The sequence below is a fragment of the Cydia pomonella genome, chromosome 10, assembly GCF_033807575.1.
Source record: "Cydia pomonella isolate Wapato2018A chromosome 10, ilCydPomo1, whole genome shotgun sequence".
Lineage (NCBI taxonomy): Eukaryota > Metazoa > Arthropoda > Insecta > Lepidoptera > Tortricidae > Cydia > Cydia pomonella.
Genome location: NC_084712.1, coordinates 10449966 through 10469885, shown reverse-complemented (window position 1 = coordinate 10469885; position 19920 = coordinate 10449966). Strand labels below are relative to the sequence as shown.

General features: G+C 39.9%; 1 protein-coding gene across 2 annotated transcripts in view; it reads left to right on the top strand.

Moving 5' to 3' along the window:
- Positions 1-19920, top strand: part of LOC133522062 (uncharacterized) — a 105718-nt gene that overhangs the window by 72076 nt on the left and 13722 nt on the right. For both annotated transcript variants that reach the window (XM_061857256.1, XM_061857257.1), the window contains one exon: positions 411-554. In XM_061857256.1, the coding sequence (XP_061713240.1) occupies positions 411-554 (144 nt within the window). The remainder of the gene's footprint in view (positions 1-410; positions 555-19920) is intronic.

Sequence of the window (19920 nt, the reverse complement as noted above, 5' to 3'; positions counted from 1 at the left end):
ATATTTCGTACTTAAGTTCCGAAAAACTCATTGGTACGAGCCGGGGTTTAAGCCCGCGACCTCCGGATCGCAAGTCGTACGCTCTTACCGCTAAGCCACCAGATAAAAAAAAAATGAATAAATATTATCGCACAAATGAATTATGGCTTGTGTTGTGGGTACATACACAACGATATACCGGGTGTTTCCTGTAACACGAGCAAAGCTATATAAATACTTAAATACATAGAAATTACTCATGACTCAGGAACAAATATCCGTGCTCATCACAGAAATAAATGCCCATATATTATCAGGATTTGAGACTGGGACCAACAGCTTCATAGGCAGGGTCTCTAACCACTAGGCCAGACAGGTAGTCATAATAAAATCACCAGCTAATAAATTAATTGCCTTGTGTTCTTCAACAGCATGCCTGGAGCCTTACGCGACAGAGACGGCGATGAGAGAATGCCATGGGAAGAGAAGGTGCGTGCTGTCGGCCGACAGCAACATGTTTGGGAAGCCGTGCAGAATGGGCAGCCGGACCTACCTCAAGGTCGTTTATACTTGCGGTGAGTACTTATTATTAAGTAAAATATATAAACTATGGGTTCAATATAAACAATCTTTATTTCATAATACAGATATACAATTTACAGACGAACACTTTAAAAATAACAAACTCAAATCAAACTTACAACTAACTACAAATAACTATAAAACTAAACAAGCAATAACTAGATACAATATAATTTTAAAAATATAAATAAAAAATAAACTAAATATAAAAAACCTCCCCAAAATCACCCGCCTCCGGAAAACTCCCCAAAATGCTAGCGACATTCCCCCTCTGAATAGTCAAGCCTAGCCTCTGGGCAAAGAACGAGCCTGCCCTAGGGTCGCCCGAGACGGCTACCAGTCGAACAGACACTTCCTTAACAAATTTTTTGGTGTCGGTCGACCAAGGACCCAATGTTCCCATTGCAAGCGTCGCAAACTCGTATTCGTTCGTTAAAAATGCATACTTGCGGCGCTTGAGTGTCTGTGCCTGGTTCGCGGCCGTCCCAGGCTTTCGAGCAGATCCCTCAACGTGGGACAGGGCCAGCGTATCGACGCAGGTGGCGTCCCACGCTAAGGGGTGAGCCAGGCTCCATGGCTCGAGAGTGCAGCCATCAGGTCTTTTGCTGTCAGCCGCGGAGAGGCCTAATGGCTCCAAAGTCACGGGAAGAGAGGCGGTGCTGAGGGCGCGGCGGACTAAGTCGTTCAGGGAGGAATGCCTATAAAGACGGCCAGCGCTCAACTTGCAGTGCAGGCCATGCCGTCCTAGAGCGTCCAGCGGCTGGGCCCATGGAGCGACTGCAGGCATGGGCCTCACAGATCTTTATGCCCAGACGAAGGCAAACCGCGATCTGCAGAGCATTCGGTTCTAGTGCGGTGCCAAGGTTGCGCGAAGGGAGCGCGTGTAGCCAATAGCCCGACTCCTTCTCTGACACAGCCAGGAGTCTAGCTCGCTCATGGTGGTCACGGGATTCCCGCACGAGGAGCTGGTGTCGCAGTTTAACGTTAATAACGTCCCACGCCGCTTGGCTTGACTTTTCCTCTGGGACCAGATCGACGGAATGATCTGCCCTCCAAGCAGCTTCTGCCTCCGCCAGGTACGACACCGTCACGTCAGCGGTTGAAGCGGTTGGGTTCAATTACTTACGTGTGGCATAGCAATTGTCAGTTACTCGTAGCATATAAGTAGCTAATATCGCTATTTTATCTTCGTTTCATCCATAGTTTTATAAATATACTCTTAGTTCAATGAAATGCCAAATATCCCAATGCTAGACCATTATAGGGCTGGAAAAAATATTATGGCAAAAAATGAGACTATCGATATCGTCATATGATTTGATATAATTATACTTATGTGATTATAATTCTTAGAAAGGATAGGTATTTAGTAAAATTACAAACAGTCTGGTTGCAGTAATAAACGAGTGACAATACATTTTTCTTCCATATTTATAAATTAACATTAGATAGGTATCCAAAAAATATTGAAACATGATCGATATCTATACATTCCTTATTACATATATTTCATGTTTATAACATATACCTATATATAAACGAGAACAGTTCAAAATCATAGAAAACTACCAATATATTAAGAGGGAAGCATAACTGTCGTACTCGTCCATACAAAAAGAGAAAATATTTTTCCACTTTTAAATACTTTGTGTACTCGTCGACTGTAATGGTTGAATTAAGATTTCGTATGCCAAACTATAATTGCGTACTTTTCATGTATGGGCTCCCACTCAACTGTAAGATTCAATTCGATACGTTGTAGTCAACTATATAAAAAAAATATTAATCACGTGCCGCCGCGCTCCCGTAGAAAAGACTAAAGGGGCGCAGGGCGGGTTCGCGCGTTTGTCTACATTTTCTCTACTGACTTACTTACCAATTTCCACTAATTATTTAGATTTTATAGTAAAAAAAGTATTCATTTAGATGACTCGTAGGAAAAAATATTGTATAATTATATATAGGTACATATTTAAAAAAAGCTTATATATTATGCTGAAACAATCGACATCAAAATACAAGTGATTAATTAAGATGTAGTCAGTGGAATCCATTTGCTCCATGATTATTTTATGAATTAGAATTCCATAATTCCAATTCATAAAATAATCAGATCGGAATCGGAAACCATCACTCTGACTGATAGTTGAAAACTAATTTATCATCCTTCTTTTTCCTTATTTTCATCTCATTGAGAGTTTTGTTGTAATTCTGACAAAAGCGTCGTATTTCCTTGATCTTTTATTATTTTGTTTTCTTTAGGTTTATGCTTGTCAAACATGATAGAGGTTCAAGGTTAGATGCGTAGGTACCTGATCTACCATTATGTAGAGTGCCTTCTCAAGGACGGTATTGTTTTGCATTTATAAGTAAGGCAAAAATATTAAGTTGCTAATCTGCTAGATAATAATGTGCTATTATCACTCGCGTATTTTAAGTCGGAAACGCTCGAATGAAACATGGCCATAAACGAGGGTAGTTTCTCGCCTCCCCTGCCGCCACCGGCGCCAGCGGAGGACTGCGGCCCGCAGTCTGCGCCGGTCCGTCAACGCAAGCTCCTGACGACACTCCTCGGTACGGAGTGAAACATGTCGAGCGTTTTCGACTTAAAATTTGTGAGTGACCCGTTTTAACATATTTGATATGTCTGTGTCTCACGGAAGTTTTGTTATTAATAATCCATCAATGCTAGCCCGTTGTAGGTAAACTTGCGCATATTTTGATTTCCGCAAAGTAACGCCTCTTTATATAAATGAATTATATTTGTGGACTGGCACAATATCTCCACGAATATTACATAGGTATGAGTATAAACTAGGAACACATTCAACTTACCAACGTGACAGTTTATGATATGGCTACTTTTATAATATATGTACATTTACACAGAAGTGCACTTTTTCCCACTTTGTCGCTTGCAATAAGGACGCCTTGACAGGTTATTCGTATAAAAATACAAGCAAATCTCGTCCTTATGGTAAGCGACAAAGGGGGACGATTTACCGGCTGGTCACATATGCGCAAAGGCATATACCTGGTACCGTAAAACTGGGTTTCTTTAGCCCTAAGGGTAAAGATTGTCCCAAAAAATTAAAAAGATTTAACATCCCGCCACAAAGCCAATAGACGTCCGATCGTAGCAGTTACGCTCTAAAATCATAAATGGCACTACCTACCTGCGATCCAAGTTGCTTGCGCAGGTTTCAACTTGTCAGTATCGATCAAGCGTGAGGTGAGACGTACGTACATAAATGGTGTCTGCAAACTTTTGGTTAAAACAGCGAAATAAGGTAAGTTAGCTTACTAATACCTATATCTTGATACAAAGCATGTCTTTGAGAATACTGCAATTACAATAAAAACTTATTTAGTCTTTTCTTAGAAACATAAAGTTCGTTAGTATAATCATAGTAAACATTGTCCCCCATTTCGGGGAACTTTAGCCCGCGGGTAGCTAGCCTACAAGTAATACCCATTGATTGTACCTATCGTATTAAAATGACATAATCATACGATTAAGTCAATTTAGACGAAGATCAGTTGATAGTTTTCGTTAATCCAATGATAGTTTTCGTTGAAAGACTGAATTAATTAAGTGCTGGTATCTAAATTTTAAGTTTTTCATGATTGTTGTGAGTTTTTGCTCTCCATAGGTTTAAAATAAGTGTAAGTGAGTCTTAAGTTACAAAAACGAATTGTTAGCCTACTATTTCCAACGATTATTCTCGGTAAAATGCTGTGATTTAAGAATTTGTTACGTTTTCAGTATTAAGTTTTACTTGACTGAGATTTTGTACTTTTATTTTACTTAGAGGTAAAATATTACCATATTCTTGTTACTAATAAAGGTATTTATTATCGTATATGTTGACTAATTCTAATGATGATTCTCATTAACAGGCTGTTAATTAAGGTTTTGTTAAAATTTGAACAACTTTTATTCTATCTCAGAACTGAAAAAGTTATTTTTGTTTGTTTTTTGCTCAAATAAATGTCAAATATTGTATCAAAAATTGATTCGTTTCATTTACTAGCCTACCTTAAAGAGGTTTCTTGGGTTTCTTTGTTGTTTAGATTAATAGTGAGACTTTCTGTATGAAAATAAGTATAAAATTCAAACTTACCCGCATCTAAGATCAACTTTGGCCCAAAAATGAAAAAATAAAAAAAATACACAGAAGGTTTTTTTTTACTTTTTTTTTACGTTTACTTATCCGACGTATCCTTTAGATGCACCTAATCGTAACTAAAAATTCGGATCAAGGATAGAAACGTAATGATCTAGAAGTATATAACAAAATACAAGAAAAAAGGGTCATGTAACCCGACTTTACGGTAAAGGTTTGAAGATGATTTAGATTATTGTATGTAAAAAAAATGCATTCTTAAGGCATTTCATACTAGAAACTTATCAATAAATGTCACACAGATTCGATGTTTTCTTTCAGTAAGCAGTCTGAATGCTTTTAATTTAGCATATGTACCAACTACCAAGTCTAGCCATAAATTTTGACTACATTAATCAAATTACGAAAGGGAAGGGATTCAACATGAAAATATCTGAAATAGTGTGACACTACTAGTCAAAAGTCACACTCACACTTTTAAAACTTTCATTTTTCATGTAATTCATGTAAACAACAACTAAATAGCGATCGTGTTATGTTCCTATAGGCAAGTGAAATTGAACATGAATTAATTTTCATCCTTACATCATCTTGTATTTGCTTTTCATATAGATTAACATAGTTACTAGCTCTGTTTTAATATTCACCCACAACGTCAAATCGTCGCTGTGCAAGACGCGCCTGTTAATTTGATAAATAATAAGTTCTTTAATGACGAATCTTCAGATAATTAATCTTATCTACAGAAATTTGACGTTATGGAATTTTTCTGACTTACTCTAAAGGAATACCATCAATAAAAATTAAAGGTAGGTACTTTTTTTGATGTCATAAGGAGCAAAAAATGTATGGAGTATTGCTGTCACCTTTGGGCAGGAGCACCTGCATGCTGAACCTTTAAGTCTAAGGAGAGATTTTGCCTCCTTGTGTATGTTCTACCGCTTGTACAATGGGCTGTGCTCTGAAGAATTGTTTGACATGATGGCAACGGCCGCTTTCAATCACCGCACCGCTCGACGTCGGCAGGGTGTTCATCCTCACACCCTAGAACCTAAATGGTCGCGTACTGTGCGGTTTAAGAGGAATTTCCTCCCGAGAACGCTTCGGCTGTGGAATGAGCTTCCTGCCGAGGTTTTCCCGAGGGGCTACAGTATGGGGTTCTTCAATAAAGGAGTGTACAAGTTTTCAAAGGTTCGACAACGCGCATGTAATGCCTCTGGTGTTGCACGCGTCCATAGGCTACGGTGACTGCTTACTATCAGGCGGGCCGTATGCTTGTCTGCCACCGTCGTGGTATAAAAAAAACAGTCAAGGTGGTATATATCGGACAAAGTGCCAAAACTCTGTATACACGCCCTAATTGCCCATACATTATGGTAGTGGGTACATATTTTTGGAACTTTATCCGTATCTATATTTAATACCTTGACTGTACGTAATAGGAGTTTTGGTAAAATTCGGGAAAAAAATGTTTCCTCAAAAAAAAAAAAAAATTTTGCGTTTTCTGCACACGACACGTTATTTCTTTTTCCATCTTGGCAAAAGAAAAAACATTACAACGAATAGTTAAAGCTTTAAAATTAGCTGTTCGAGATATTTATTTAAAAATTGCGAGTGTCCTTAAAACTTTAGTGTTAATAGGTATGTCTATGTTTAGTGTCAATGGCTCCTCTACATGATGGCCCAGCGCTGGCCCAGCGAGATGGCCATGCGATGGTTGAAACACCACTACACGATGGCGACATTCAGTTCCGATCTATTTGTTTCCCAAGATGGACGTGGAAGCATTAGCCGCTGCAGCAATTTATTTATACGCCACGTATCAACATTTCTTAATCTGCACAATAATAAAGTAATTAAAAAAATGACGTAAAAGATTAGGGTGGATATTATCTATCCATCGCAATAAATAAATAAACAAATATTATAGGACAGTATTATACAAATAGACTAACAAGGGAAGGTACCCAACTGTCCGGTTCCGATTTGATTTATATTTAGATATGTTACAGAGTAGTCTAAAATAACAGACACGTATTTTTTTTAGCTGCCCAAACTCAACCTATTGGAAGAAATTTTCCTCCAAAGTACTAAAAAATTATTAAACCTTCTAACTCCTATAGACAGTGATGCTCAAGCAACTTGCTAGGTGATGACTGGTTTGAGTATATGTTTGAGAGCAGGAAAAAATAATGAGCACGTGTTTTGTTATATCGGCTGAAACTCGTTCTTTCCTAAAAATTGGACATTCGAAGTTTTATAATATCTTATCGCTAAAGATACATAAAAAGACGGGGTTTTTTTTAGGAAAACTTGAGATATAGAGAAATAACGAAACACATGCTCATTATTTTTTCCTGCTCTCAAACATATACTCAAACCAGCGTAACTAGCAAGTTGCTTGAGCATCACTTTCTATAGGAGTTAGAAGATTTAGTAATTTTTTAGTACTTTGGAGGGCAATTTCTCCCAACAGGTTGAGTTTGGGCAGCTAAAAAAAATTGGTGTCTGTTATTTTAAACTACTCTATAGCAAATATAAATATAAATCAAATCGGAACCGGACAGTTAGGTACCTTTCCTTGTAAGTCCCACGGGAAGCTCAATAAGGCTTGTGTTGTGGATACTAAGACAACGAGATTCATAATATATACATATGTATAAATACTTAAATACATAGAAAACATGCATGACTCCGGAACGAATATCCATGCTCATCACACGAATAAATGCCCTTACCAAGATTTGAACCCGGGACCATCGGCTGACGACCGGTTTGGCCTAGTGGGTAGTGACCCTGCCTTCGAAGCTGATGGTCCCGGGTTCAAATCCTGGTAAGGGCACTTATTCGTGTGATGAGCATGGATATTTGTTCCTGAGTCATGGGTGTTTTCTATCTATTTAAGTATTTATAAATATTTATATATTATATATATCGTTGTCTAAGTACCCTCAACACAAGCCATATTGAGCTTACTGTGGGACTCAGTCAATTTGTGTGCTAATGTCCTAAAATATTTATTTATTTATTTATATATTTTATAGGCAGGGTACCCAGGGCACTACCCACTAGGCCAGAGCCAGACAGGTCGTCAACTAAGTAATTTTAAATTTGTGCAAAAAACTCTTCAAACCCTACTGAAAAATCATTACTTGTCTCTTCCTTAATGTGCCGCTGTGTAGGTATATATTTTGCATAAATATGTAATTATGTATGTATATATATTTAGACATGTAGGTATCTAATATTTATTTATTTTAGTATTGGTATATTTATTTATTTAAATTGTAAATGTACTGTATGTACACATGTCTGCGTAATGCATATGTAATTTTCCTAATCCTCTAATTAATTCGTGCACTATCTGTTATAAAAACTTTTTTTTAATATCCTGCTACCTTATTTGTATAGTTTGAGACTTTATGTTTGGGGTTCCAAGTTACGCTTTCTCTCCGATATAATTCTAAAAACTTTATTATTTCTTGATGCGGCCACGTACTCGTCATTTTTAATCAAAATCATACACAGCACGAACGTCCACACTCGACCGCGTTCGAGCACGCACCTGTGGAATGGGCCACGTGTAGATGCGTACAGCCATCGCTGGTCCACTGCCTTTGATGTGCGGACGAAAAACCGACACCGCGGCCATCCCATCGCCATCCTGCCGCGCCATAAGCCATCCGACGCCACTACCCTCTCAGCTTAGTGGTCCACTATGATGGTCCATCGTGTAAAGGAGCCATAAACCAATTTACATAGTGGCAGCGTCGCAACCAAAAAGGCGTTTTTGACTAAGTTATTACTGAAAGTACAGTACCCCTAGTGTAAATTTAGTCGATAGCGAAACGTGACGTACGCGTTTGCGTTAAGTCTCATTTTGTATGAGTTTTTAAACAGCGCGCCAAGCGGGACGTTTTGGAAAGTCAAAAATCTCATACAAAATGACACTTAACGCAAACGCGTACGTCACGTTTCGCTGTCGAAAATATTTACACTAGGGGTACTGAAACAATTTTTTACAAGAAATGTTCAGTTTCAGATAACCTTGTATGACATTTTAGTTTCTAAGTGCGGCTAAAAATACTCCTTTAAAACCTGTCGGGTTTAACCAGCCCTCAGTGTATACCTACAGCTGTGTGCAACATAATATGTACCAGTCAACTAGAAAATTAAAAATGAGGGGAACTTTTTATTATACTTCTTAACTACTTAACATTACTTCAAAATTGACCGTAAACTAAGAAGTAAAAGAATATCATGAAAAACGGCTTTTTATTTCCTAACGGCAAATCTTATAATACTGGAAAACCCAATGAAAAATATAGTATTGTGTTCAATTATTTCAATTTAATATCTTGCCCATTATTTTTAATCGAAGCTAATATACATCTCAACCCTAAATTTCATCCAGAAAAAATAATCCTATCTTCTTATATTTTCTATAAGACGATATCTTCCTCGCAGAGTGTACAAATTGTCAAAACATCATCCGGAATTTGTTAATTTTAGACCGACTATTTACTTAAGTATATAAATCTATCCGCAAAATGTTGTCATACTTCACTCAAAACCCTTTATTATAAGCGATCGCGATGTCTGATGGTCGTTTACTTCCTAAAACCTCGAAAGTTACGTGTAAGCCATAAACTTTGCAAACAGCTCTCAGATCTTGGATTTATTGAATGGAAATATCCAGATAAAACGTTCCGTCCCTTTGCCCCACTTGTTATTCTCCAAAATGCAAACTCATGTAATGATCTGCATAAATGGGAAACCAGCCTTCTATTGAAAACCTTTTATAAGTTTAACATAGTTAGGGCGATATTCCGTCATTTTATGTCGGGATTCTATTTTCGTCGGGCGCTTGGGTGCTATGCAAATTTTTCTGTTTAGTGATGCGTCACATCTGTTATATGAAATATAAACAGAAATTGATGTTACAAATATTTTTACCAGTAGCAGTTTGTTTAAATATTCATTCCATTTCTATACATTAAGTAAATAAAACGTTATTTCGAACAGTCGTATTATCACGTGAGGCCCATAGTTTTTTACATGCGACTTGATTTTTTTTGCTACCCTATTAATTGTGCCTAATATTAAAAGGTTAATAAGAATAAGTGTGGTTGGGGATAGGTGCAGCCTTCATTCCGGGGCCTATTCACACATTCATTAGTGTATAGTGCGAGATCATACTTAAACATTTGCCACCAGATGAAAGTAGCAAGTAGCAAATTAATGAACTCACAATAAACACTAATCGATGTGTAAACAATCCCCAATCTGAATGACAGCCACACTTATTCCTAAGCCACACTTTGTCTCTTCTCTTCTTCGTGTAAAGGGATCAAACTTCTTAAAACTCTGTTCGCCAATACTTTGCCATTTCCTCAATGCACATTGTTGAGCATAAGGAACACTGTCTCAGGTGTATTGTATTTCGGGGACTCAAAATGAGACCCCAGAATGTATCACCTTGTCGCCCAATTCCCCATCTCAGAAGGTTACCTTTTAACCGACCAACTCCCGTCCTAAATATATTAAGAGTTTTCTATATTGCTCACTTTTCCTTTCCCCCTGAAGGCAGGTGTTCCACAGCTGTTATTCGTAACGATTTGTCATTGAGTTGCGAGTTCCATGCTTTGAGACGAGCCTCCTGGGGAGTTTGGTGTTGGAGAGGTGAATTTGTAACGAAACTTTTCCGGGACTTAAGCCTTGCAGTAAACGGTTTATGGTTGTACATGGGGTGACGCGGGTCGCGTAGTTGTTTTTCGCGTTCTACAGCCACGGCTAGGTCTATGCGTATTTCCATCGGTGCAATTTTGCTCAATTGGTATAGGTATTCACATTTGAAGCGCTGGTGGCCTAGCGCTAAGAGCGTGCGACTTGCAATCTGGAAGTCGCGGGCTCAAACCTCGTCTTGTACCAATAAGTTTTTCGGAACTTATGTACGAAATATCATTTGATATTTACCAGTCGCTTTTCGGTGAAGGAAAACATCGTGAGGAAACCGGACTAATCCCAACAAAGCCTAGTTTTACCCTCTGGGTTGGAAGGTCAGATGGCAGTCGCTTTCGTAAAAACGAGTGGCTACGCCAAATCTTGGGATTAGTTGTCAAGCGGACCCCAGGCTCCCATGAGCCGTGGCAGTATGCCGGGACAACTCTAGAAAGAAGAAGGCATTCACATTTGGTGGGTCTTATGCAGCAGGACTCGATGAGAACTATGTCAACCTGAGCAGCGTGTGTAGAATTTTTCCAGACTGGACATGCATATTCTGCAGCAGAGAAGCTGAGTGCGAGAGCCGTTGTGCGTAAGGTATATGGGGTTGCTCCTACTGTGGTACCGGTGCTACAATGCAAGATATTGTTCTTAGCCGCCACTTTCTGCTTGTAGGTCAGGGATCGGTCTAGCGTCACCCCTAGATATTTGTAGGCGAAAGTGTGTTCTATCCGGCTGCCTTCCTAAATGATGTTCAGCCTGTCTAGTGGTCTGGCTGTTTCTTAAGTAGATGCCACACTTATTCGTATTGAATTTATTATATTATGCTTCAAATCTTAAGAAAAATCGCAAAAAAAATATAAAAAGGCAAAACCGACACCACTTTACTACATTAATACACCTTTGTGTGACTGGGTCTTACCTAAGCTGAGACGGGGTAAATGAATGTTGATTGATTATGATTATATTTGATTAAGTGGGTTACAACACGATAAGTAGGGCACAAATAATGTGTAGGTGGGGTAGGAGTATGTGCGTAAAATTTATTCCAGGTTTTCAAACAGATTCACATAATATTATATAATATGGCTACGATCGTAAAACCTAAAGATAATAATTATTATTACACTGTCTGTTGTTCGTTGAAAATCGATTTTTAATTAAAGAATCCATTTTTCCATAATTTTTTATTACTGTTTACGTGATAAAATGTAATACCCGATTTGGACCCGAGTATGTGCTTAAGCTACGTCCAAAAGAGAGGTATGGGCATTGTAAATGTCATTTCGCTCTGAGTGGTAGTGCACAGCACAGCGGATGTCATTCCAGATCTAGAGCTGAGCCCAATTGGGAAAGTACCTCCACCTTACAAAAAACCGTAGCCAAATAACATTAGACTCTACGCATAGTGTTGTGTTTCTGTTGGTGAGTAAGGTTGCCAGAGCTCAACGAGGGTGCGGAGTGTTAGGGTCGGCAACGCACATGTAGCTCTTCTGGAGTTGCAGTCGTACATAGGCTACGGAGACTGCTTCGGAGACGGAGGCGGGCCGTATACTTGTTTGCCAGCGACGTAGTATAAAAATACACATTGTATTTTATTAATGAAAGCGCCAGTTTCAACTATACTGACATTGTATTTATTTATTAGTTATTGCTGTCTATTGCTGATTGACAATTTTTTACAATTTGATATTGTATTTTTTCTCTGTTTCATCTTAAATTACACAGCGTCTATAACTCGTTCTGAAGTAAAAGCTGGATAATGACTCGTTGCTTCTTTCACATCTCCTTTAGTGGAGGAGTGAGTGGCCTTTCCATCCTTTCTTACTTTTCTTAGGATTTTTGGCGGTCTCTAATCGCCGCCCGTTACGACGGACGGGTCTTTTCTGTGCCCATTTCTAGGGGCGAGGGCTTCTTGGCTATTGATTAGCCAGCAGTTGGCCGATCATGGCTTGTTTGTGCGTGTTTCCCTTCTTCTTTTTGCGCAACCTAATTAGATTATAGGTTGCGCGAGTAAGGCGGCTGGAGCGTCCGGACTAATTAAAATCGCCACGAGTGCGGCGAAGTCGAGAGTAGCGGGGGGCGTGTTGTTTGTGGCTGGTGCTGCTGGAGCTGGTGTTGGTGATGGTGGTGGTGGTGGGGCATCGGGGGTAGGGGCTGCCACTGCCTGGCTAGAGGTGTCTGGGGTCCTTTGCTTCTGTTTCGTCGATGGCCCGGGCTCTTTCGCCTGCCGCGGTCTGGTCACCCCCCTTTGGGTGGAGGGGTTTGCCGGCGCCATCAAAGTTGTTTGTGCCGACTCTTCCACCATGGGCTTTGCGACCGTGGCAGCTAAAAAATAAATAAAGTGTCCGTTATTTTAGACTACTCTATAACATATATAAATATGAATCAAATCGGAACTGGACAGTTGGGTACCTTTCCTTGTTAGTGTCCACTTTCTGAACATGTGCGCTCTCTAGCCATACTGGAGCACAATATTCGGCAGCCGAGAAGACAAGAAGAAGATGGATTGGATATGTTAGTGTCCGAAGTGACGTTTTTGTTGAAGAAACGTCACTTTTGACACTGATATATAAAGTTCGAATCGGACCGTTAGTGATCTTTAGTTAGGTAGACAGACGGTCCAGTGGCATTGGATCTCTTTTATACATCCGTACTCGTAAAAATGAGAAGTACTTTTCAATGTTCCAAAAGGCTTCCAATGTTCCATTACTTTGTCAGTTTGTACACAACTTTAGAATGATGTGTGTTATAAAAAAACTTTTGGAGATAATTGAGATTTATCTTTCACTTGATACCGTATTTTCTTTGATTTTATGTGGGAATAATATGTCTTACGTGATTGATCTTAAACAGCAATATATACGTTTTTGTCACACATTTCGTGTTTGGTACAAGCTTTTATCGCTGGTTGTACTTTTCTTTCCTATTAGAATACAGTTTTATTCAAATTATGGTATACCTACTTATAATTCGTACGGTCAGCTGCAGAGAAAAAGTACAATCATAAAACCGAAGCTCAAATGTTCCTACATGTTAATAAATAAATAAACTACCATTGAATTCGTTTAAATAATAACGTAATTCAATGTAAATGGATCGCCATCTTCTCTGGGCTTACTTGTACTAACCTACTAGTTAGTCTTTACGAACCGGGGATAAATATTTCACTTTTTCTTATGTTATATTTGTAGGAGTGCTTTTCCAAAATAGAACAATGACGTACATTTTCAACGGAAAACTCAATGCCACGAATTAAATAATAGGATTCAAACACGAATGGATTTTTATTTATAAGCAGAAGTACATAAAATTTTAATGTAGGTACATATTTTTACTGAGAGGAATGAAATATTAAAATTTTAACAGAAAAGTTGATATTTGGTTGGCAACTGCAACTTGATTATTGTGGCGGCACTTTTGTTATCACTGAAATTGACAGTAACAGGTCTCGCATAAACGCCGCAGCAGTAATCCCCCAACAATAATGCAGCACTACTATTGTCATTATATTTAATAAAAAAAATGACGAATTGAACGTTCTAATCGCGGCAGTAATTCGGTCACTGATTTTATCAAGGAATTTGACAGCGACAGCGGCCGCATCAGAAATGCCCTAACAGTAATACAGCTGCAGTTGCATTACTGTTGTTATTTTATTTAATAAAATGAGTGACGGATTCAACTTTCTAATGACGGCAGTCATTATTGCCGGTTACGAACGTCCCTAACTTTATCAAGGAATTTGTCAGTGATAACGGCCGCGTCAACGCCGTAGCAGTAATGTCGCTGTAGTGATGCAGCTGCAATGGACATAAGAACGTCTCCTGAAAAAGGGTTACTTTCTATAGGAAATTTCATAGAAGTCAAGCATATAAAAATACATTGCCATGTTCCATTCATGTCACCCGGAATTTTTTTCAGTCGCGTACTTAACTAAACGTATCTGTTTGATAATAGTGAGTAAATATTTCGTATAATGAGTAATCATTTTAAAGATATGGATTCATTGTGACTTCACAAAATGCATTCTTTAACTAGGTAACTGATTTGACTACTTAGTTAATTATCACTCACTCTTAGGGATAAATTGTGTTATCTTTTAAAACGACAGTTGGCCACCCAGATATTAGAATCAAATTGAAGAATCTCGACTGGAACACCTGGACCAAAAGCGATAAACCATCCTACGCATATACATATAACGACCAAGGGCAGCTTTATTGTGCACAGTGCGACCGGATATTTATAACACTTATGTATGAGTTTAGCTTTAAAATATATTTTTATAATATATAGATACGTTTTGATAGATTATGTCCGAAAATAGTATCGATATCGAGATATTGCTAAGTTCTGAGCTTAGCATCCCAGCGAAAGCTGGTCTGATACCTAGCATCTCAGGAGTTCTAGATAGCTAGCTTCCTGTTGCACTAGAATACAGACAGTTTTATCTTCTATAACGAAATTTCACCGTGTTTTGACAGACTTAGTCCGATACTACTTGAAATTCGTGAAATTGCTAAGGTCTGGGCTTAGCATCCCAGAGAATTCATGTCTAATACCCAGGATCTCAGCAGTTCTAGATAGCCAGCTCCCCAGTTCATTAGCATCCACACAGTTCTATCTTCTAGAACGAAATTTGGCAGAGTTTTGATATACTATGTCCGAAAATAGTATCGATATCAAGATATTGCAAAGTTCTGAGCTTAGCATCCCAGCCAATGCAGGTCTGGTACCCAGCATCTCAGCAGTTCTGGATAGCCAACTTCCTAGTGAACTAAAATACTCACAGTTCTATCTTCTAGAACTAAGTTTGGCAGAGTTTTGATAGACTATGTCCGAAAATAGTATCGATATCAAGATATTGCAAAGTTCTGAGCTTAGCATCCCAGCCAATGCAGGTCTGGTACCCAGCATCTCAGCAGTTCTGGATAGCCCACTTCCTAGTGAACTAAAATACTCACAGTTCTATCTTCTAGAACTAAGTTTGGCAGAGTTTTGAAAGACTGTCCGATAATGGTATCAAAATCGATATAATGCTAAGTTCTGAGCTTAACATCCCAACGAAAGCTGGTCTGATACCTAGCATCTCAAGAGTTCTAGATAGCCAGCTTCCTAGTGCACTTGAATACACACAGTTTTATCTTCTAGAACGAAATTTGGCAGAGTTTTGATGGATTATGTCCGAAAATAGTATCAATAGCGAGATATTGCAAAGTTTTGAGCTTAGCATCCCAGCCAATGCAGGTCTGGTACCCGGCATCTTAGGAGTTCTGGATAGCCAGCTCCTTAGTGAACCAAAATACACGCAGTTCTATCTTCTAGAACTAATTTTGGCAGAGTTTTAATAGATTATGTCCGAAAATAGTATCGATATCGAGATATTACTAAGTTCTGAGCTTAGCATCCCAGCGAAAGCTGGACTGATACCTAGCATCTCAAGAGTTCTAAATAGCCAGCTTCCTAGTGCACTAGAATACACACAGTTTTATCTTCTCGAACGAAATTTCACCGTGTTTTGACATACTTAGTCTGATACTACCCTGAAATTCATGAAATTGCTAAGTTCTGGGCTTAGCATCCCAGAGAATGCATGTCTAATACCCAGGATCTCAGCAGTTCTAGATAGCCAGCTCCCTAGTACACTACTATCCACACAGTTCTGTCTTCTAGAACGAAATTTGGCAGAGTTTTGATAGACTATGTCCGAAAATAGTATCGATATCGAGATATTGCAAAGTTCTGAGCTTAGCATCCCAGCCAATGCAGGTCTGGTACGCGGCATCTCAGCAGTTCTGGATAGCCAACTCCCTAGTGAACTAAAATACACACAGTTCTATCTTCTAGAACTAACTTTGGCAGAGTTTTGAAAGACTGTCCGATAATGGTATCGAAATCGATGTTATGCTAAGTTCTGAGCTTAGCATCCCAGCGAAAGCTGGTCTGATACCTAGCATCTCAAGAGTTCTAGATAGCCAGCTTCCTAGTGCACTTGAATACACACAGTTCTATCTTCTAGAACGAAATTTCACCGTGTTTTGACAGACATATTCCGATACTACTCTGAAATTCGTGAAATTGCTAAGTTCTGGGCTTTCATTTAATTTAATTTAAGGCAAAGTTCGGTTTTGCGGCCCATATACGTGCTGATCAGAGAAAATTGTAAAGGTCGCCGTTGTCGGATTACATGAAGGACTATATTAGAATCAATTCATTGAAAACGTCACTAAGGTGATAGTGAGTAATGGTTTCAAATTAATGTGCGGTACTGTGAAAAATTTACACGCAAATATCAGAAAGAGAAAAAAATAAATATTACGTCAGCCCCGGCTTGTCGCCAAGGCACCCTCCTAATGGAGGGGGGGATCAGAAACGCTTGATCCCCCTCCCCCGACAACGTCTATGGGGCCGTGCAGTGCGGGTTTGGTACCCGCTGGCCCTACTAAGGCTCGAGGCGAGCATGGGCTCTTCGCCCTCGACCCTGCCGCCTGCGACGGAGAGGAGGCGCATTCGCAGATGCTTCTCGCTCCCTCTCCGCCTTCTCCTTCTGCGACATGACTTTTTCGCAGAAGGAGGCCACCGCTTCCCATTTCCTCTCGCTACCCAGCATCGCCACAATTATGCTGTGTAGCGAGAGGTCCGCAACCCCCGTCACCGCCCTAAGGGCCACTCTTTCCACGGCCCAGCGATTGCACTCTTCCAGAGTGTGCTGGGCCGTGTCATCCGCTGCGCCACATTCGTTGCACTGGGGCCCCGGTTCCCTCTGTATCTTGTGCAGGTAGTGTCCGAAACAGCCGTGTCCGGACACTACCTGCGTCACCCTGAATGTCAGGGCCCCCTTCCTTCTCCCCAACCACTCATCCATTACTGGGAGGATAGCCCCTATGGTTCGGGTTCCATAACGGCTATCCTCCAAGGCATTCCTCCATCTTTCCTTAAGGCGCTCCGCGGCTGCTCGGGCCAACCTCTCCACCTCTCTCGCATCTGTGGGCTCCCCACGCCTCCTGGCCTCCGCCCTCTGCCAGTATCTTTCAGCCAGCACCCCCGCGTCTAGTTCCCACGCCGGAGTGTCGGCAAGGAGGCATGCCGCTGCGTGAGAGGTAGTGCGGTAGGCCCTCACCATCCTCTGGGCCATGAACCTCTGCGGCCGACGGAGCAGTGCCTTCGCGCGTCTCGTCAGCCGTCCGGCCCAGATTGGCGATCCGTAGAGCGCCATGCTCCGGACTACCCCCGCATATAGACGCCTACATGGGGCATTCGGCCCCCCCAGATTAGGCAAGAGGCGGCCCAGAGCCGAGGCAGCACCCACGAGACGAGGAGCCAGTCTCGCAAAGTGCTCCTCAAAATTCCACTTTCTGTCCAGGACAAGGCCCAAGTACTTGATGTGGGCCTTGACCTGGACAGACTCACCCCCCACCCTTACTCTGGTGCTCTCCGGCAGCTGCCCCCACCCCCTTGTTCGCCCGAGGACCATGGCCTCGGTTTTCGGCAGGGCGACCCGAAGCCCCAGGAGTCCTATGCGCTGCACTGTAAGCTCGGTGGCCACCGCCGCCCTTCTGAGCACTTCCTCTAGCTCCTTTCCCCGCACGGCCACTAGTGTGTCGTCCGCATAACACACGGTGACCATGCGGGGAAGCTGCACCCCCCGGAGCACCCAATCGTAACCGAGGTTCCACAGGAGAGGACCCAGGACAGACCCCTGTGGAACCCCGCACGCCATAGCCCTCGCGCCCCGGATACCCCTCTGCTCATAGAGCACTAGCCGCCCCGAAGAGCATGTCTGGCCATGCTCAGTGTAGGGTTCCGTAGTTACTCTTCCGTCACAATAAGCTAAACTGGGGCTTAAAGTATAGATTGTTAGGTAGGGATGAAACGGTACCTTTCACCCGAGTTAAACAAATAGGAAAATTTGCATAATCAGTACCTAATTAAAGTAACAGACTTACTTGCAATCGGAGACTTTGCATGTCTAAAGATAAATATCCCATAGTGAAAAACATTTAGATTGCTATATAGATGAATAAAACACATATTTTAGCAACCTGCAGTAATTTTAAAATGATTTGGTTCATTTAAGCATGAAAAAGTAAAGTATAACAATAAGTCCTAGACATAATGCATCGTACATGAGTGCAATAAACTAATATGAATATAAAATTAGCGGAATTGCCTCTTACTTTTTAATTTTTACTCTTTCGTTCTAAAACTGTCAATAGTCAACGGCTTTACTCATGCAGCCAATCAAACTGTTTTTGACAAATTAAATATTAAATAAAAATAGAATGAGTAAAATAAGCAAATTTTTATCATAAATTTTAGATTATTTACATGAATAATGCCAAATTACTTGAACAACCCATTTAATGTCGGAATAACGTTTAACTGTGGATGTACATCTTTCTACTAATTCTACTATGAAGGGGAAACTTTTTGCGATAACTCAAAAACAGCTTAACTGATCATGTCCGCTATAGTTATAGAAAACTTACTATATAATATATAATGATATATTATATAGTAAGTTTTCATTTAATGTATTTCTTAATTTCTATTTCCACGATTTTTTCATATTTTTTGGACCTATGGTTCAAAAGTTAGAGGGGGGGGACATATTTTTTTTCGTTCGGAGCAACTATCTTCGAATATATTCACTTTATAAAAAAATATTTGTTGAAGACCCATATTAGTTTTGAAAGACCTTTCCAACGATACTCCACACTGTAGGGTTGAAGCAAAAAAAATGATGTTATTGTACGACTTTGTCGGTTTTATTGATTTATATGTTCATGCCAAATTTCATTTTTCTAGCACTAACGACCGCGGAGCAAAGCCTCGGACAGACAGACAAACGGACATGGCGAAACTATAAGGGTTCCTAGTTGACTACGGAACCCTAAAAACTAACATTTTTACACTGAAGTAATGTAATAGTATAGTGGTTTATACCTGGTTATGATTGCGGTATCTAATTATACCGAAACGCTTGCTTATAACGTACAAAAACCTATAAAAAGCTTTCGTAAACAATAATTAATAATTTCATCTACTTACAAGCCTCAATTTTTATTCGACGGAACATCCCATAGTATTTAAATCTCAATCTACGTCAGTTCAAGCCGAAATATTTAGTACTTACTTAGGTATTTATTTCAGTACGACTGAATGTCGAGTAATAAAATCGTATGAGAAAGGAATGAAATATTGTAGCAGCAGATTTTAAGGCTTTTATATCAAGTAACTCAATTTCAACAGATATTTTGGCAACTCAGTTTTAAGCGCGCAGTCGTTTGCCGTAAACGCGGCGAACCTATAGTTTTACGCGGTAAACGCGGCGGTAAGCGCATTGTCATTTTCCTTTCCTTACACACCGTTTGACGCATGCGTTCAACGCTGCGTTTAGTTTAAATAAAGTAAATATGCTGTTTGAATATTTTAAACCATAGAATACAGTAGCTCTGTTTGTTTTATTATTTTATTTTGATTTTCAATATCAATGTAAAATGTA